This window comes from Macrobrachium rosenbergii, chromosome 18 (assembly GCF_040412425.1).
Source record: "Macrobrachium rosenbergii isolate ZJJX-2024 chromosome 18, ASM4041242v1, whole genome shotgun sequence".
In the NCBI taxonomy this organism is placed as follows: domain Eukaryota; kingdom Metazoa; phylum Arthropoda; class Malacostraca; order Decapoda; family Palaemonidae; genus Macrobrachium; species Macrobrachium rosenbergii.
In genome coordinates this window covers 7,214,260-7,235,082 of record NC_089758.1, presented here as the reverse complement: position 1 = coordinate 7,235,082, position 20,823 = coordinate 7,214,260, and the positions used below count along the sequence as shown (strand labels likewise).

At 43.2% G+C, this 20,823-nt stretch overlaps 1 protein-coding gene and 1 long non-coding RNA gene across 3 annotated transcripts in view; one reads left to right on the top strand and one right to left on the bottom strand.

Annotated features, from left to right (window-relative positions):
* LOC136848071 (C2 domain-containing protein 5) overlaps positions 1–20,823 on the top strand; it is a 201,875-nt gene that overhangs the window by 149,336 nt on the left and 31,716 nt on the right. For both annotated transcript variants that reach the window (XM_067120245.1, XM_067120244.1), the window contains exon 14: positions 2,956–3,198. In XM_067120245.1, coding sequence (XP_066976346.1) covers positions 2,956–3,198 — 243 coding nt within the window. The remainder of the gene's footprint in view (positions 1–2,955; positions 3,199–20,823) is intronic.
* The window catches only part of LOC136848075 (uncharacterized), a 129,640-nt gene continuing 109,434 nt past the window's right edge, over positions 618–20,823 (bottom strand). The window contains exon 2 of the long non-coding RNA XR_010855929.1: positions 618–868. This is a non-coding gene — a long non-coding RNA (uncharacterized lncRNA). The remainder of the gene's footprint in view (positions 869–20,823) is intronic.

Below are 20,823 nucleotides of genomic sequence, written 5' to 3'. Positions count from 1 at the left end.
AGAAAGATAGAAGCCACGGTGTCAGAAACTTTCAACACCTCCACTGAGTTTTTGGGTATATTCAATCAAGTGCTGCTGCACTTCTCTTTATAGCTGCCTATTATAGTATCTGTAGGAAACGCACTGCAACTGATACTGTAAACTTGGCTTATGTTATAAGGTTAAAATATCCTGTTCGTGATTTTCACCAATACCAATATAATTTTTAAATTTCTATAAATTTTAAGTATTGTGTAATGAATATGACATAAATAATGACAGACACTGGTGATAAAATAACGTCTTGGCGAAAGTTAAATGGAATCTTAATAAACTTATATTAAAAGTGACAGTAATCTTCTATACAGCGATGTAACCTACTCAGATTTTTTTCATTCCTTGTGTGTGTGTGTGTGTCTTTCTTCAACCAAACCTAATGACTCCTCCCACTAAACGAACTCCAGAGCTAATTGGTGGAACTCTCTAACGGAGAAAGAGTCCTCCCCATCCCCTCAGTAAACACTGTTACCATATCATTTTTTTAACTCTCTCATGAAGGTGTACCAGGGAAACCTGTGTCCAACTGTACATATATTTAAAGATAAATCAGTATAGATAGTTCTCGGGAACTTGTTCGGTTCCCCTTTTCAATATGACACATTGATGTAGCACTGCAACAGGTAAACATAAAAGGACTCAAAACAAGCGAAGTTGTTTATAAATTATGGAACCGTGCGTCAAACATAGCTCGGGCAATGCCGTCGTTTTCCGATGAAAGTCCTGCCAGTCGTCTGGAACGTCTAATTGGTCCTTGCCCGATACAGTCTTTTTGCTGGTCATCAACTGCATAGGTGTCTGCATCGTCGGTTACTGGAAGTAACCGAGTAACCTGAACGGGAGAAAGAGAGGCAACCGCAGAATCAGATGTGGCTAATGAGACAACACTATCATAATGGTCTTTATTCTTAAAACCTTTAATATTCTTCCTGGAAATAAGATTGTTGGTGAATTTATCTTCCTGTGTAATAGATTTATTGCCTTCTATAGATAAACCACTATCTATTGCCGCACCCTCCAATAGTCTTCTTATGCCAACATCTTTGCTTCTGAAAATTACTTTAGATTCTGCCCAATTTATGTGGTGGTCAAGTTTAAGACTGTGTGACTAACTATCAGTTTTCTGCCTGTAACTTGTATGCCCTTTTGTGTTCCCCGATTCTTGTGAGCAACCCTCTACCACTTTCCCCAAAATATTTAGAGTCACATGCTGTACAGGGAATTTCATAAACACCAATATGTTTATTGTTGTGATTCTGTGTACTGTTGTTGTGTAAAAGAAGTCTTATAATGGTGTTATTTTTATTATAGATTATTTTATCATTATGATTTTTGTTTAGTTTTCCTTACTCTGTTCAAGTGTGGATTAAAAGGGAGTGCTACTATGAGTATTTTTTTTTATTATTATTATTATTATTATTATTATTATTATTAAAAGGATGGCTGTATTATGCGAATTTATCTTATATAGTGTCTTTTCTGTCTTCCTTATGATTCGCTTTTCAGGCTCAGCGATGTTAGTCAGCAACTGGCCGATATTCATGTTGGAAAAGGATAGTGTGCGGAATATGGGAAGTCTTTTATTAAAATATCCAATCAGAAATCGTTCGTCTGGGTTCAGGTTCTATTTTAGGTACCGTCGACATGTTTTGACCAGCTCGTTGGTCATCCTCTGGACGTGGTTGCAGAAGGTCTTAAGAAACGAGGTGCTCGGGTTGGTATTTTTAGGGGGGTCTTGATCGGTGCTGGATTATGATTGGCTGCCCGGGGCATGTACCCTCGGGCGGAGCCTATTCTTCCAGGTTGATGTTCGTGATTCATCTTGCGTGCAAGCGGTGTTGTAGTGCTGGGGATGAATGGAAGAATTTCGATCCTCAGATGCCGAATTTTGATTCGTTCGTTCGCTATGGGGATCGCTCGGTGCATGTCTCCTGGCTGCCGTGGGGAGGAGAAAGGTTTCCTGCGTAATGTTGAGGGTTGGTTTCTCCTTCCCAATGTGCAATACTTCCACGAACATCGAAATAATTGACTGAACTACTGACCATGTTCGCCTATGCCTCTTGGAAGCACTGCACATTGGGAAGGAGAAACCAACCCTCAACATTACGCAGGAAACCTTTCTCCTCCCCACGGCAGCCAGGAGACATGCACGAAAGCGATCCCCATAGCAAAACCAATCAAAATTCGGCATCTGAGGATCGAAATTCTTCCATTCATCCCTCAGCACTACAACGCCTCCGCACGCAAGACGAATCTGAACATCGACCTGGAAGAATAGGCTCCGCCGGTACATGCCCCGGGCAGCCAATCATAATCCAGCACCGATCAAGACCCCCCATAAATAGCAACCCAAGCACCTCGTTTCTTCAGACCTTTTGCAACCACGTCCAGAGGATGACCAACGAGCTGGTCCAAACATGTCGATGGTACCTAAAATAGAACCTGAATCCAGACGAACGATTTCTGATTGGATATTTTAATAAAAGACTTCCCATATTCCGCACACTATCCTTTTCCAACATGAATATCGCCAGTTGCTGACTAACATCGCTGGACCTGAAAAAGCGAATCATAAGGAAGATAGAAAAGACACTATATAAGATAAATTCGCATAATACAGCCATCCTTTTTAATAAGACCTGTTTAAAAGAGGGTCTACTCCCTTCATATATTATTATTATTATTATTATTCAGAAGATGAACCCTATTCATAACAAGCCCACAGATGCCAGTGACTTGAAATTCAAGCCTCCAAAGAATATTAGAAAGAAGAGATCTTCCTTAGTAAAAAGAAAAAAATAAATTAACAGATTAATAAGTAGATAGAGGAGTAAGTAAATTATGAAATTAATGTATGTTTGATCATTTTCAACATACAGTATTATTTTTGCCATTGTTAAAGCAACATTTCTCTTTCAGATCAAAGGGATGAATGCACTGTTTAGCCTTAGAGTGAGAGTCACAGTAGGTGAGCGCCTTGTTGTTGGTATTGCAACAGCAACAGCTGTTTTCCTTACAGCACTGCAACCTCCACCAGTCCCTCGGGTAACTTCTGGGAGTTCTTGCAGGGAAGATGAACGACGAACAGCTGAAGTTCAGAAATTGCTTCACGCAACTATAGCAAGAAATAAAGAGTGCTATGGCACGAAACATGTTGTCCCTGTGAGTTAATACCAGTGTTTGAGCATGGAAGAGGAAATATTTATCAAAAGTTGATTGTTGTATGTACACAGGCTTATGACCATCCTTGCTTGCATTGTAGTGAAAATTATTGATATAGCTAAAGTTAACATATTGCATTGTCAGTGCTTAGAGTACGTATGCCTGAGAGACTTGCATGAGTGATTAACTGAAGAATTTCAGAAAAGATATTGGATGATTAAAGCATGTAGTAAGAATGTTGTGGCACTGCATTTTGATCCTGTATGCTGTTGCTAGTACTAAAGCACATAAAAGGGGATAAGGAGTAAAAATGGGCTGGCTTGTAATTTTGGAATTTTTGTGCACATCTCTGATTGAATGATAATTCACTTGATAAGTAAGAGTTTGCAGTGATATATATTCAGGATTTGCATATAACATTATAGATAATTGTTTCTGCAAGGTTTATATTTTGAATCAGTAAAGTTTTTAGAAATGAAGATGTTATTACTACAGAAATCAAGTGAAAATCGGATCAACCAGTTTTACTGGTCATTGGTACACACTGTAGAAATGGATAGAATGTGATTCACTAATCATAGTTTGTTCCGAGATGATATACAAACCATCGGTCCTTTACATTAGGAATTACTTACAGTGAAGCTGGACATGGCCGTTAAACTCTTGAACAAAGTGGTTAGGCAGTAACTACCATCAGGCAGGCGGGAATACCTGCCTGCCCGGATGCAAACATTCGAGTTTGCTTTCGGCCATCAAGCGTTGAAGATGTGTTTTCGGATCTCTTTGCCTGACTGTCGTTAAGCTTGTTTGTTATCCTGGTGGGATCTTCTGTATTTTAGTGTATATATTACGTGTGTTTGATATTTATTAATATACAAACCCATGATTTGTGATAGCCTTGCATAGATAGGTCATTGTTCCCCTGTGTCTGTGTCTTGGGTTTGACAGCCAAGGGCGTATTTAGAGGGGCGTAACTGAGTGGTAATGCTTCTCTTCCAGTAACCCTTTATTTAGATACTGGAGGCGTTCCCCTGTATGTTCGGATGTATTAGACTGGGATGTAATATCTTCACTCCCCTTCAATGATTGGGACATAACAAGTTTGCACCCCTTCTTGGGCTCCTGCCCTCTGTGTACAAGGGCATGACTACTACCTTTCTACTTGTGCTGAGTGTTGTTTTCGCCACCTGCGCTATGGAGGTGGGGGGGGCGGGGTTGCGGGCGTTGTTGGTAAGTTTCGCTTCCATGGCACCCTTGGTGGCCTCCCCTTCTTCCTTCTCTCTCCCTGCAGGTTCTTCCTTATCTCTCCTTCGCCCTCTTCACTTGCTTGTCGGGCAAAGACCATGAGGGGGGTTGGTGGCGCAAGTGGTTGGGCAACCTCTTCTCAGGGGCCTCCTATTGCTGTGTAGGGGAGTTCCCCTCAGAGTGAGAGGAGTCTCCCTCTACTAATCATCTTTGCTTTTTCTTTCAGGTTGACAGTGAGCATCGTAGGCACAGCAGTAATTGGCTGGATATCTCAGTTGGGATACCTTTGCATGAAGGAGTCCCGACGTTCATAGAGTGTTTGCTTCGGGATCAACCACAGTAGCTGGTTGGAATGGCATAGATCCACATTGAAATCATTCCGACTCTGTTCCCGCTGATGTGGATCGATTGCTGTCATTGCTGGCCTTCTTGTATGCTGTGGCACTGCCTGTGGTGCATCTGTGGTCCATCTGCTCCTGCTGAGTGTCTTGTGTTATTGCTCCAGTTGACTCGGCGACAGTCTCTGGGTGGCGGCTCCTGGTCTCCTGCTGCGGCCATCCTGATCGTTCCTATCACTGCTGGTGACGTTCATGTGACATTCCTGGCCGCTGCTGTAGCTCCTGCCTTCCGAATCGCTTCCGTAGCTCCTGCATTGGCCGTCTTGATTGTGCCTGCTGCTTCTCCTGGTGGTCATGTCCTGGGCCGCTTCCATTGTGATCCTGCCTAGCTGCCCTGGAGGTTACAATGTTTTGTGTCCACCATCCTGTAGAAGATGTCAGAATGAAGGTGAAGGAAGTTGCCCTGTGGAGGTAGCCACTGTCTTCTTCAGCTTATCTTTGATTTTGTCTTCTGCTGCCTCTTCTCTTCCTCTCTCGAGGTTCGAGGGGGTCCCAGGAAACCAGATAGACCTCCATCGGCCGAAGGAGAGGAAGGCTGCTTCTTTCCCCTTGATGTCCCTTGGGCGTCTAGGGACTGCCTCCTTCTGAGGAGGCAGTGGGCCTCTTGTTGGCTCTTCCCAACCTTTGGGTTCGGGAACCGATTCACATACCCCTGGGTTTTGTGTTTTGGGAGCCACGTGCACACAGACCTCAGTTTGCACTCTCGTTCCCAGTCCTAGAGATTCCGCCTCTAAGATGGGTGCTGCTTCGGGCACTCGTTTGCGAGCTGCTCTGAGTGCTCGAGATTTTGTGGAATATCGAGTATCCCAATCTGGTCTGGAGAGTACTCTCCCCAGCCCAGTTTGGAACAGTGTGAGAGAAAGGGCTGAGGCACCCAAGTGTCTCGGCCCTTCCTGCCAGCACTACAAGCGCTCCACGAGTGCTTACCAGTGCTCGGTCAGGTTCCCAGCCTGGTGTCTCGATCCTATCGGTTCGAACACCAGAAGAAGCAGGGAAGAGGTTCCCTTCAGGAGTCCTGGGGAACTTCTAAGGGACTGTCTCTCTGCTGGGAGGCAAGTTTCTCTTTATTGGCTCTTCCCGCCCTTGGGCAGGAACCGATTCGCATTCTCCTCTGGGGTCTCACGTTTCGGGGGCCGCGAGAGCCTCGTTGCCGGTCTTAGAAGTCTATGTCTAAGACTGGTTCTGTGCCTGGCTCTTTTCGATTCCTAGGAAACTGAAAGCAGCTGCTCCTGATTTTTGGGAGTCTCAAAGGTTGCTTGAATTTTATGAATCACGAGCGCTTTCCTGACGAGAAGCACAGGACAAGAGAGAGTGCCGAGACCCAGGTGTCTTGGCGCCAAGACGCCCAGGTGTCTCGGCATCTCGATGCTGCCCGTCAGCTGCTTCTGTTGCTTGGCCGGGTTTCATCCTCTTGTCTTGAACCTTAGGTTCGAGCATGCTGGACAGCAGACACAGAATTCCCCTTTAAACCTTCTTCTCGAGGGGCCTTGGCCTCGAAGGAGTTTAGAGTTTGGGAAATTAGCACTAGTTCACGGCAGAGGAGTTCCGCCCTGTCCAGTTCCGATTGTGTTCATGTGATCAGCTCGGCTTGCTCGCCCTGCCCAGCCCCTGGTTGCATTCGCAAAACTGGCTTGGCTTGGCTCGCCCCACTTACCTCCCAGTCCACCGCTTGCCACCCAGTCTGGATCGCATTCGTGTGATCAGCTCGGTTCAGTGTGGCTCGGCTTTCCCCTGCTTGGTTTTTCTGAATGGGTTCTTGGCACTGTTCAAGTGAACTTTCTGCTCTTCCCAGGAAAGTGCTTTGCCACGGCACAAGCGCTCTTCTTCCCCTGTGTGGCAATAATCTCCTTCAGTTGATTACTGTATCGCTCACGGTCCTCCTCTCCTGCTGGTCTTACTGTCAGAACAGGTAGGGGTACTCTTTCTCCTCACCTGTTCTCTTTTCCTCTCGGTTGTTCCGAGATGCACGAGACGGACAGAGGGAGCTATGATGAATTTATCTTTCTTTGGCATTCGGCTACCTGGCATGCTTTTGGTGTCGGACCCCTGATTGTCTCATAGTACAACCAGGTAGCTGAGGAGGTTTCTTGGGATCTGTCAAGGTCTCCCTCCAGGGAGAAAGGTACAGGGGTTTCATGCTTCGGAAGCAGTGAGGGTCTTTCTCTTCAAGTTGCGATCGCCCTCATTTCTCTGAGAACTTCGCACCAATTCATCAGCGTGAGGATCCCTGGGACAGGATCGCGGCTCCCCCAATGAATAATCTTCATCACTCGCAACCCTGGCGGGGGACTGCCGTGGTCCTTGTTTGCGAGAGCACTCTCGACCAGATGAATACTTTTCTTCCGACAAGGAGTTCACTGAGGTCGAGACACCGAGCTCCTCCCCTGCCTCAACAGAGTATGAATTCTTCTTGCCTCAGAGGGGTCTTGCTGACTGCAGGTTGTTCTGACTCTGCTTTATCCGGACTGGGTTCTGTCTCTGCTTTATCCGGACTGGGTTCTCTCTCTGCTTCTCCTTGCCTTGAAGGGTATTCTCTTCCACAGTGAGGGGTGGTGATCTTGGTAGACACCTGCTGGTTTCCTCCAGACAGTCCCCTGATGGATCCACGATCCTTCACTTTTAGGCTTTCTCTCCTCGGATACAACCATTCCTGGAGAGAGCCCTGCCTTCTGGAGACTGGTCCTGTTCAGGGATGAGTCTTTTTTATACCCGACAGCAATCTGTGGGCAATTCTGGTGCTGAGAAGAAGGACCTTGTTCTAATTCGGATCTCTGATTTCTTAAGCCCTGAGTTGGCTCGACCCTTAGGAACGAACATGTACTTGGTTCTGCCTTTCTCTTTCAGAGATTTGCCAGATATGGCGGTAATCAAGGTTTGTATCAGGGCACTGCCTTGTCCTTTGGGTCTTAATTATCTCGGCTCGACCTTAAGTTCGAGCCAGCCCTCCTCAACTCCTAAGAAGTACCGGGCTTTGGAAGAAGATCGCAGAAACACAGCCCTCTTCTTCCCTTTTGGGAAAGTGCACATAACTGTGTCTCTTTCCACCCTCTTTTCCATAAGGAAGGAGGGCAGAAGGGCAGATAGAAAGAAGTATCGACCAGGCAGAAGTTCTCTTACTGCAGGTGCCTGGATGAAATGATACTTATCGAGTCTCTGGACGTGGCAGCGACATTGCCAAGGCCTGGGAATGGATTCCTTCAGGAGAAGTATCTTATTTCCCTTGGGTCTCTGCAATTCTTTCATCAAACTTCCATTCCGCTTCCTCTCCTGTGGTCCCAATTTGGGAAATGCCAGCCCGGCTAGAGCTAATCGTCTTGGTATCCTGTCATCTTGCAGAAGCTTCCCTATGGTGGAGAATGAAGGGGGTCTACTTTCAGTCCTCTATCCTTCTTTCCTCTTCGAAGTATGAGGAAAGAGTTGTGGCGGAATTTCAAAACACAAAAAAAACAGTACACAACACTCACCCTGGTCCTCGGTTGCTGGAAGATGGAGTAAGGCGTCCACGGTCGCCAACACAGCACACAGAACCACACAAACCAAACCAGAACAGAAAAACACACGACTCATGAACATACAGCAACAAGAACAGCACACTAACAAGGGAAAACAACAACTTTTCATCAGCACAAAAAAAACTGTCCAAACCAAAAAACAGACCAGCACTAGCTCTGACTCAAGACTCAAAAAGACTGCCTTCAAAACCAAAAAAATCCTCACACATATTCCACAGACAGACAGCGCAGTAAACAAACTACTTGACCTCATCCCTCTTCCAACAACCAAGCACTCACTTACGACAATTACACTCTCTCTCTCTCTCTCTCTCTCTCTCTCTCTCTCTCTCTCTCTCTCTCTCTCTCTCTCTCTCTCTCTCTCACAAAATGTTGGGAAATGCTAAATAAAAACAAATTTATTCATCCCTCTATATTTCTCCCCCTTTTAGCATTTCCCAACCAACACCTTTCACACCTCTTTCAAATCAATATCTTCACTTAACACCCATGGATGCTCACTAGCAGGTCCTCTAGATCGCGTTTGCATGGGCACGCAATCATTCTCTCAGAATCACTCTCTCTTCTAGCAACATTCAAACTCACATCTTCTCCTCCATTTCTCTCTCAGATTCACGCTATCTTCTTCACTATTACCACTCTCAATTTCATCCACAATCTCATCTATACCCTCTAACTCGTTCCCAAATACCTCCCCAATTCTTCAACTAACCCATCCCATTCGCTCATTGACCTTTCCAATTCTTGCAACGATTCATTCATGCTTTCAATCATTGTATATTACTGCTACGCTCTCTTATTCTTACACTTCCGCTCACCTCCAACTGTTCACTAACCCTACACGTTCAGTCAACTCAGTTATATCAAACCCGCATATGCTATCGTTCTATTCATACCATCCCATTCATCCGTATTACGCTTTATCATTCATTTCCACTTTGGCACTCACACCCCTATCACACAACTTACGACCATTTAGTTTACTTAACGTTTCTTCCCTTTCTTACGTTTTACTACCATACTCTATCAAAACAAATTGCTGATCCTCATGCAACAACCCCTCACGAATACATGCATCACACGCACCGCTTGCATCCTGGAGGACCACCCATTTGAACCCCCTTCACACTCAGTTTCCTGAATTCGCTGTCACAGTCACCCTCTTTCGTCTACATACACTTGATACATGCCCTTCCATTCCACATTCAACACACTTGCTCTCGGTTCTGAACACATTCTTGCATAATGCCCATTCTTACCACAGTTGCCACATATTACATTCACTCTGGTACCCCTACAACCATTAGCAATATGACCCACCTGTCCGCACCTGCAGCATTTAACCCCTATCTTTCGTACACTCCCTTACCAAATGTCCCGATTGCCCACACGAAACACGCTCCTAAAGCCCACCTACACTCATTCTTTGTATGTCCTTCCTTTCCACATCTAAAACACTTCTGCTCGACTTCCACTCATCGACCTTCCCTTTGTACACTACTATCCCTAACCCGTCCAACCCGTTGTTCCCTTACAAACCCACCATTCATCCTCCCTGGCACCTCCACATTACTTGCTCTTACACTCCTATCTATTACACTATCTGATGGCCATTCTCATTGGGCCCCTCAACACTGCATCCCTAAAGCTTCCTGAACTCTGGTACCCTCTCATCTACCCCAGCCCTTACACTTACACTTCTGCTCTCTTTTATAACCCTGTCAAGCTCATAATCTTCTACAATTTCCAAAATTTCTCCCCAAGTCAACCTTTCATTCGTCCATCTTTTCTTCTCCTTCCGCTTCAAGTTCACAAATTCTCTAACTCCATCTGGCACTGTCCCTAACAACTTCCGTACTAACTCCTTACATTCATCTATCCCATCATCCCCAAACTTCTTCCTTGCCAACGTCTCCAGCCTACAAGCATACAGTGACAAGGTTTCCCAGCTTTCATTCTTGCCTCATCAAATTCATTCTTCCTCTTATACTTTTTTTTCGCTTTCATACGTTTTCGCTTGCTCAACTAGTCTAGCTTTCACCTTGTCATACTCAACATCTCCCACACTCATAATAACCCTATACATATCAAGCAAAAATCCAGTCAAATATTCTCCTAATTCTGCCCACACTCTCTTACTTTCCCCATACTTATCCTGACAAAACCTTTCATACTCCCTAAAGAAATCATGCACATCCCTACTTCCATACTCATTATACCTTTCACATTTGGGTACCTCCCCTCACATACATAGCCTTTCTCACTTTCATTCTCACTTTCGCTACTTTCACTCTGTCCTTTCATACCCTCTTCCGAATACAAAGAGTCCACTTCAGACTTACATTCATCTTACTCATTACACTCTTCTTCCCCTCTTTTTATCCACTTTTATCCACTCACCTCCATCCACCTCACTATCACTACTGCCTTCACCCTCTCCCTTCTTTCCTGCCTTTCCCACTTCCTTACCCTTCTTACCAGTTTCCTTTCCCTTTCCCTTCTTCCCTTTTCTCTCCCCTGACTTATCCTTACTTTCCCTCCGTTCCTTCCCTTGCTTTTCATTCCCCTTTTCCTTACCCTGCCTTTCATTCTCTCGTTTCTTACTTCCTATTTCCACATCACTTTCATCACTCACGCTTCCATTCACTTCTTCCTCCTTTTCTTTCTCTCTTTCCCCTTCACACGTTCCAGAGAACCTGCCTCCAACAGCATACCTTTCACCATTTCTTCCACACCTTTCATCGTTCCCTCCAACTTTTTGTCCACCCTCTCTTCCATTCTCTCTTCTGACTCTTTCATCTCCCCTTTCATTTCTTCTTTTGCACTTCTTAGCATTCCCCCCATCTCCTCCAACTGACTCCTCAACTCTTCATTCTCACTCCTCAGCCTCCCATTCTCCTCCTCCAGCCTACCCTGGAGTTCCCTAGCCACTCGGAGTTCCTCTCTCAGTTTCTCTATCTCACTCATCCTGACCTCTTACTCTCACTTGACCCACCACAAACAATCCTAACGGCTATTTTACAACAGCCCCACGTTGGGCGCCAAATATTATGTGGCGGAACTTCAAAACACAAAAAAAACAGTACACAACACTCACCCTGGTCCTTCTTTTGCTGGAAGATGGAGTAAAGGCGCCCACGGTCGCCAACACAGCACACAGAACCACACAAACCAAACCAGAACAGAAAAACACACGACTGATGAACATACAGCAACAAGAACAGCACACTAACAAGGAAAACAACAACTTTTCATCTGCACAAAAAAACTGTCCAAACCAAAAAAACAGACCAGCACTAGCTCTGACTCAAGACTCAAAAAGACTGCCTTCAAAACCGAAAAATCCTCACACATATTCCACAGACAGACAGCGCCAGTAAACAAACTAACGACCTCATCCCTCTTCCAGGATCTTTTCGAAGCACTCACTTACGACTCTCTCTCTCTCTCTCTCTCTCTCTACTCTCTCTCTCTCTCTCTCTCTCTCTCTCTCTCTCTCTCTCTCTCTCTCTCTCTCTCTCTCTCTCTCTCTCTCTCTCTCTCTCTCTCTCTCTCACGTTTTGGGAAATGCTAAATAAAAACAAATTTATTCATCCCTCTATAGAGTTAGGCTAATGCTTGATCGAAAGAACCTTCGAATATGCTTGCATATTTTCCTCACATTGTGTGTCTACTCCCGGATTCACTGATCGAGGAATGGGCGCACACTTGTAAAACTTTGTCTTGAAGGTGTATGACCGAGACGAATAGTGCCTTCTCATCAACATCCTAAACTCAAGGCAGCCTTTTGGCCTTCCAAGAATTCAGGATGAGTTTTGTGACACTCAGTGCTTTCGTTGAACAACAAAACCCCATTAGTGGCATATGTCAACAAACAAGAAGGAATCGTTTTTTCTTCTTGTTTCATCTTGTTGACATTTGCAGGTACTCGAGTGTTCTATAGCACACTAGATAGCTCAGCTAGCCAGATAGATTCCTGGTGGGGATGTACTGGTAGGCGAGCTCAGCCTCGAGTTTGAGTGATTGGGACTGAATGTGCTCTTCACTTTTTTCTTCATGAAGATTCACAAAGAGACTGCTGGACAGAGAGATCCCTACTGTCTTTCTGTTTGCCTCCCAGCACAACAAAGTCAGTAGTTTTCTCACCCCTTCGTACCAGACCCAGGGGCCACTATGGTGAGGCATGCTGTCTTTTTGGGAAACATCGATATCTATATTTTTCTTCCCATGAGTTCTCCTTGACCCAGCCTCCTGTAGCAGCTACACAAGAAGCAGTTCTTCAGGCAGTACATCCCTGTGTGTTCAGGACTGGGAGACCTTCCAGCTTTCCTTGCAAGCTTAGGCTTTCTTGCCGAGCGGCAATGGACATAGCCGAATATCTCTTGAAGTCCTCTGCAACACTGTTCAAGGGACTGGATCCATCTTTGCTGGTTGGTGTTGTTGACAGAACTACTTCTCAGGTCAGAGTCACTCTTCTAGTCTCGACTTAATTGTCTTCTCCGCCGAGGGTTGCTTCTCCACATTTCAGTTGTGAAGAACTTAGGCCCTTGTGACCTAGTCTTCTATCTGAAGTAGCCTTTTTCTCCTCAGTCGAGATTTAGCTACAGATGAGAAACTTCCTCGGTCTTGCTGTCCCAGGGAACTGTTCCCTGGGTGGCATGTGACTCTCGATTAGGATTCCTGTCCTGTGCTGTGCACGTGCCCTTACGAGAGTTTTCGGATGAGATGTGCCCTCTTAGGACCATCTCTCATCTTGCTCCAGCCTTGGTGCAGATGGAAGAAAAGGAGAAGAGGATCAGTACCTCGACTTCTTGGATGTCGTAAGTGGACTCCGAATCCATCGGCATCTATTGTCGGGTTCGAGTCCTTCTTGTTCCTCTCCTTGTATCGATGATCCAAATCAGTCATTACCTTGTCGTATTAGGGAGCTGTGGTACTTTCCGAAAAGACTCGACATTCCTAACCTGGATGCCATTGACGTTTTCGCTAGTACTATCTCTCCCAAGGAAGAAGTGTCTAAGGAAGCATCTTTCTCCTGGCTTCATGAAGTGATCAAAGGAGGTACTCTACAGCTGGCAACAACAATACCGGTACTTTCCACCCGAGAGCTCACGAAGTCAATGGCTTGGTCCATCCCTTGCACTCCGGAAGTTTCTTTCAGTCTGGAAGCAAGATGCAGTCTCATAGACCACACTCTTGTCCTCTTCCTTCGGTCTTGCCCACAGGCCCTTGGAACCTTTTTTTTCTTGGTTCTATGGTGGCTGCTCAAAAAGTTGTGTTTTCTTACCCAGCTCCTTCAAGAGGACAAGTAGTATCTCGCCTAAGGTGTTGGTTCTGGAAGTGAGAAGGATACTGAGAGTGACTGGCCTCTCCTTCTCCTCCTTCCTCGTCCTCCTACTTCTCCTTTGGGATGAGAATAGGACTCAAACCGACACTTGCTGGATCTGGCGTCTGATGTGGTAAGACTACACATCTTGCACCTGTCCTATTCTTCTTCTAGAAACATAGAAGCAATTCTGCTCCTTCGTCTAACAAGGGGAGGAAGAAGACTCTGGCAATAAGGAAAACCCTATCTCGAGTTTTCCTTAGTGCCTCTGACTCTTAAATTCTTTCCAGCCTATTTCGTTTGAGTTATGTTTCCTCACTCGTGCGAAAAGGTCCAGTATCTGACATTTGATCTTGCAGTTCCTACACTCCAATCAATATGTCAGAGGGACAGTGCTCCTCCTCACTCTTTCGACCAGGAGGAGTAGCCCAGGTGTGCAGAACTCCAGTCAGTTCAAGAGACTCTCTCAGATTCCTCCCTCCAACCAGTGTCTTCTTAATGTAAAGGACTGATGGTTTGTATATGATGTTGGAACCATCACAATTTTTAAAAGTAAACTGTATTTTTCCTAACTATACAAACCTGAGGTCCTTGGCATTACATTTTTGTGCCTACCTCATGCCACCCCTCAATCTGAACCTGGCAAACTGGAATGTTTACATCCTGGTAGGCGGGTATTCCTGCCTACCTGACGGTAGTTACTGCCTAACCACTTTGTTCAAGAGTTTAACAGCTGTGTCCAGCTTCGCTGTAAGTAATTCTTAATGTAAAGGACCTCAGGTTCGTATAGTTGGGAAAAATACAATTTACTTTTAAAAATTGTGATTTCCCTTTTTCATGGTTTTTGCAGTTCATACATTTAATGGTAATGGTTCACTATGTTGGAAGTTATTCATTGTAAATCTGTATCAAGTGACTAAAATCATCCTAACACTAAATGGGTATTTAGTAACAATATGACCAAACAATGAGTAGACCTCACAGGAAATGTTAATTGAAATATGGCTTCATATTTAGACTCCAAAGGAGAAACAGCTATGAAATGCCAGGCCCTTGTAATGAGAAGCAGTTTCAAACTCTTTGCTTGCTACTAATCTACCTTTATTGGTGCTTCTTTGTTTTGTATCAAGTGCTATGTGAAAACTATGTTGTTGGCTTGCATTGACTGTTATGTCTTTTGAGTCAATGCCTTTTTTTGAAATAGTTGAGTGTAAATTATAACTGGATAGTAGTTTCTCAGCTTTTATAACTAAATAGTAATTTCTCAGCTTTTATAACTGAATAGTAATTTCTCAACTTTTCCACTAGAAAAAATATCTGGTATATGGCTTTTGTTACAGATATACAGAGAAACCATGTTCCAGTAAGTATTTGATGGAAACCCTACCAAAATTGTGGTTGTTAACACATTTATTATTATTATTATTATTGTTATTATTATTGAGGATAAAATAAGATCCTTTTCTTGCGTGTGCAACTTGATGTATTGTTAAAAATACACTTAGAGTCTGTATGCTTTGTTAGGGCTACTATCCTCATAGTCAGAGGGAATGAAATTAAATCAAAATTTCTGCATACAGATAATGCATATTAGGTTCTAATTATTTGACCATTCTGGTTGGTTGCAGTTATGCTGCCCACCTGGGTGTGGTTTACAAAGGTCCAGTATTTTGCTTTCCATCAGTCCAAGGGCAGTTATCCTTCAGCACCAACAAAATTATTCGTTTTCTAACCATAATTGAAACACCAAAAAAGGAGTAGCAGTTGATCTTGTCCTTTAGACAAAGAGATAAATTCCATAGAAAACTTGCAGAGAGAGTGGTTTGTATGTGCCAGGGTGTAGGAAAAATAGAACCATCTGGGATGTGTGCCATGACAACTAGGTAAACCGTTAGTGCTTGAACTGGGCATAATATTTTATCAAAAATATTGATTTCCTTTATCAGCAATGAGGATTTTCAATTTAAAATGTCCTCATTCTTTGCCAGGAATGATAGGCCAGGAAAAAACAGTAAATGACATCTAGGTGTGATTGATGAAATGTCCCTGTCCAAAGAGCCCAGTATGCTAAACTAAGCTCCTGATGCCAAAGTGGTTAAGCAAATTGCCTTTTGGAACTTATGGTTTTAGCTGTATCGGGCCCATTGAACTGAGGGGTTGACAGGTGTCTAAGAACCTTGTTCAGGGACCAGGTAATGAGAAGCCTTGCAAGTGCTGACCTTTGCAGTGCAAAAGACTGGAGAAGGGAATTAACAATTTCTGTATTATAATCAGTTCCAAAATCATACAGCAAAGGTTCCAACATTTCTGCCTTGTACGCCATGATTGTCATAGCAAGGCACTTGACCTCAAAAGATATAGTATATTAAAATGTAAAACTGTCTGAACAGATTTCAACTAAGCTCTCAGCATGGAAGATATATAACCACATTTTCCATATGGACTAGTATGTCAGATAGATGAAGTCCATAGTTTTTGCACTAGGTACCTAGCAGTGTTCGGTAAATAATCTTCACAGTAGACTAGTTTTTAAAAAATCCACATGTGAAGGTCATGGTTCAGAAAGGAGGATGTGTAGATGACTACCCCTCCTTCTTTCTGGGATAGAACAGCGGACAGCAATGGAATCTATTCTATCATCCATTGTTGAAGAAAAAAGGAATCAGTGACTATTTGGCTAATTTGGGGCCACTAGGTAAGCAGTTCCATTGAAAGCTAGTGCAAGGCTGTTCAAAGCCTTAGGAATATGGAACACTGGAGGAAAAGGGTATATTGTCCTCATTTGTTCCAGAGAGAGACTCACACACGCTGGAAATTGATGGTTCTCACGTGCAGCAAACAAGTCCACTTCTGGATGTGGAAGCATGTTGGCAATTGCTGACTTGAGAGGGGCTGAGCTTGAGCCAAACCTCTTGATATTAAACATTGCAATCATATTGTCCAGGACTAACAAAATGTGGGCCCCTTTTGGAGGTTTCAGTTTTCTGAGATGGAAAGACAGCCAACAGCTCCAGGAAGGTGATATGACACTTCTTTAGAACAGGTGACCATCGTCCTGCTCTCTGATAATCCTCCCAATGGTCTCCCCAACCTATCAAGGAGGCACCAGTATGCACTATCACTTATATGGACGGTGGAGTTACGTTGACCTGTTTGCCAAGGACCCCTTTCCAGGTCCATGGATGGAGTATCTTCCCAATCTCAGATGAAGGTGATCACAAAGCCTTTTCCTGGCATATGAGAGCCAAATACTGTTTACATCCTACAGTCATAATCTCAGGAATAGATCTATCACAGACGTAAACTGTAACAGGCCCAGACTTTGTTTCAACTGTTGTCTAGAAAAGCTGGGCTGTGCAAGGAATCTTCTCAGGTCCTTCCTTATTCTTGGTTGATTGCTGTTGGGAAGAGACAGCCGGCCACAAAGAGTATCTCAACAAAGTCCCAGCCTCAGAAAAAAGTCTCCTGGACATAGGGCAGGAATTGATTCTATTTATTAGGAAACCTTTTAACTGGAGTCTGTCGACTACCACTCTCAGGTTTCATCAGCACGCTTCTCTGGTGGTTCCCCAGATTAGCCAGTCATCTAGGTAGGCCACCAGTTAAATTCCTTCTGTCATGAGCTCCTGTAGAGTAAATGAAGTACAGCATATAGAAAAATTTATGCAAACAATGTGTGCTCAAACTTAACAGGTCGAGGATCACCCTTTGTGTGGAGGAATCCTACTGGGGACACTGAAGAGTGGTGGAAAATAAACACATCTTTCTCTGTGGCCCCCTTTTAAGAGGGGTCTAGTTTTTTAGGAAAAAACTCCTTTAGAGGAGGGGAGGATCATCTCCTGTTCCCAAGGGGAGGATTTCCACAACGTATGATCCTGACGACAGTGATCCAACCATGCAAGCTTTATTGGGTTCCACCTCTTCCCTTGCCTTTAAAATGCAGTCCAGGAGTTGATTATCCTTTTCCCTGGTAGGAGCGTCTTTGTCTGCTTTGAAAGGGGTGCTGCTACTAATGTCGTCCTGTTTTTCTGTTTTTGGAGGGATCCTTTACTAGTGACTGGAGGCTTGTATGGTTGTCATTCATATTGAGCTCTCTTAGGCTTAAGAAGAGGATGTACTTTGAAGAATATTGTTTCCTAGATTCCTCTCTTTTAAGAAGAGCATATATTGCACTATTCTCTTGTTGGGCTCATTTAGTGAGTTGTGCGGCAACAGATTCTCCAAACAGGTCCTGACAGAAATGGGAAGAATGTGATGGGGATGTTACATTGGGGAGCAAAATGTTAGAGCCCACCAGTGTTTCCTTTCAAGCCTTAATGCGATACTCCAGAAAGTCAGTGTGTTCCCCATAGGGTCCACATAAGTGTTGTGGCTACCGCAGCAAACCTTTCTGAAAGACTCTGGAAGCTCTTTAATAGCTACTTCCAGCATAATAGTAGAAGTTATAATATTGAGAAGGTGGAGCCTAACATAAAATTCAGCCATGGCTGTCCTGAGAGTGTTGTCCTTTCCTTTGTAGAACTATCAGATAATGGGATGGCAGAGACAATTGGCTTTATTTCTGCCATACCATTAAACTGGAGAAAGGTTGCTTCAATGGCTTTCATTGCTGTGTTAATAGGCAGGATAACCGTCTCCTTCAATGGCTTCTGAACTCTCACTGAAAGAGGGACCAAGTGCCATTCAGTTTTGGGAAAGGCCACTTTGTCCCAAAATTTTATATGCTCAGCCTTACAGTTTTCCTTTTATTAACCCTTAAACGCTGACTGGACGTATCGTACGTCGACTAAAATTGTCTGTCGGGTGCCGAGTGGACGTAGCGTACGTCGACTACAAAAAATTTCAACCTTCGGTCAAATTTGACATGACCGAAATGGTCGAAAAACGCAATTGTAAGCTAAAACTATTACATTCTAGTAATATTCAATCATTTACCTTCATTTTGCAACAAATTGGAAGTCTGTAGCACAATATTTGGATTTATGGTGAATTTTTGAAAAAAACTTTTTCCTTACGTCAGCGCGGTAACTCGGCCGAAAATTTCAGAAATTCTTTTGTCATTTTGTCGTAATTTTTGCACCGTTTTATATTAGCCGTTACATAAAGTTTTATATATGAAAATGTGTGCAATTTCATGTAAAATACAACAAAAAACAACCCATGATTGTAGCTTTTATCAGTTTGGAAATATTTTCATATAAATCACAAGTGCCAAAATTTCAACCTTCGGTCAACTTTAACTCGACTGAAATGGTCGAAAAACGCAATTGTAAGCTAAAACTCTTACATTCTAGTAATATTCAATCATGTACCTTCATTTTGCAACAAATTGGAAGTCTCTAGCACAATATTTCGATTTATGGTGAATTTTTGAAAAAACTTTTCCCTTACATCCGCGCGTGGTAACTCGGCCGAACATCTCTGAAATTCTTTCGTCACTTTGTCGTAATGTTTGCACCATTTTATATTAGTCGTTACATAAAGTTTTATATATGAAAATGTGCGCAATTTCATGTAAAATACAACAAAAAACAACCCATGATTGTAGCTTTTATCAGTTTTGAAATATTTTTATATAAATCACGATAAATAGAAAAAATTCTAGCTTTGATCAAATTTAACTCAACCGAAATGGTCGAAAACTGCAATTGTAAGCTAAAACACTTACAGTCTAGTAATATTCAATCAATTACCTTCATTTTGCAACAAACAGGAAGTCTCTAGCACAATATTTCAATTTATGGTGAATTTTTGAAAAAAACTTTTTTTATGTCCACGCGTTACGAATTCATGCATCATTTTGTGATAATATTTTCTCTGTGTTGCTTTGATCGTTTTACAATTTGTTATATACCAAAATCATTGCAATTTAGTGTACAATACAAAGAAAAACAAATAACTCATTAGCTTTAACCGTTTTGCTCATAGCGCGATTTGTATACAATTATATATGAAATTTTTTTTCGTGCTGTCATATATTTTAATATTTATATATGATAATGATATTTTTTTCATTTCTGATGGTTGCATACTAAACTTCAGGCAGACAAAAAAAGGAGCCAAAAATGAACTCTTAATCTTAAAAACTAAGCGTGCTGTGATTTTTTGAAAAAACTTTTTTTCCACTTCGGCGCTAACTCCCGAACGCCGCCGGCATACGACAGACACTTTTGTAAATAGAGGCTCGGCGTTTAAGGGTTAATGAGGTATTTTCCATCTGGTGAAAGGATGTGCATGTAGTTGTCTCACCAGGAGTTATCAGTACCATTCTTAGGGGTGGATATTGGTGACCGTACTACATTCTGATTTGAGGTTTTATAGTCCAACCTGGTCTTATTATTATTACCAGTTGGAGCTCTGGGATTGAGTAGCGGGTCTCTTATTACCCATTCTGATTTCAATGCTGTTCCAATGATCTAACCTTTTTGATGAGAAAACCAATCTCTGCCTGGGCAGACTGTGCAGCCTCTTTATCTTCTAGTTTCAAGGATGAGACATTTTTATACATCACACCCAATTCCATATCCAGGACAGACCTGAATTTCTCTTGGGAATCATGGATAACATCTCTGATATGCTGACACTCAATAGCAAGGTCATCCTTGATACTGATCATGATTTCCTGCTTGAATTCTGAAGGTACAACAAGCAGAATTTTCCTATCAAGGAATCTGCATGAACTGATTGAGCCAAGGGAGTTGTATTACCACTGCCTGGCAGTACATTAGTTCAGGATAAATCACTACTCCCCTAGTCCCTGGAAGGTACACACACACACACACACACACACACACACACTTCAGATGGGGTTAGTTGGACCCTATCAGGGTCCTCTTCTGTATCTGATTGCAGCATGGGAGAGGGAAGATTCTCATCTGAGGTATCATTGTCATGTAAAGCAGGAGATCTTCCATATTCGGAAAGGAAATTTCAGTGGCTATATACACTTCATGTTCAGTATTAGTGACCTCTTTCCCAAGGAAAGACTCTTCATCTGCATTAGAGGAGTTGAAGTGAGGGTTCCTAGAATTCACTACTTTTGAAGTATTGGCCCTAAAGTGGATTCTGCTTGGAGAGGGATGGAAACACACACACTGGCAGAATTCTATCGGAACAATGTAGTGTCCTCCTTCCATATTCCTAC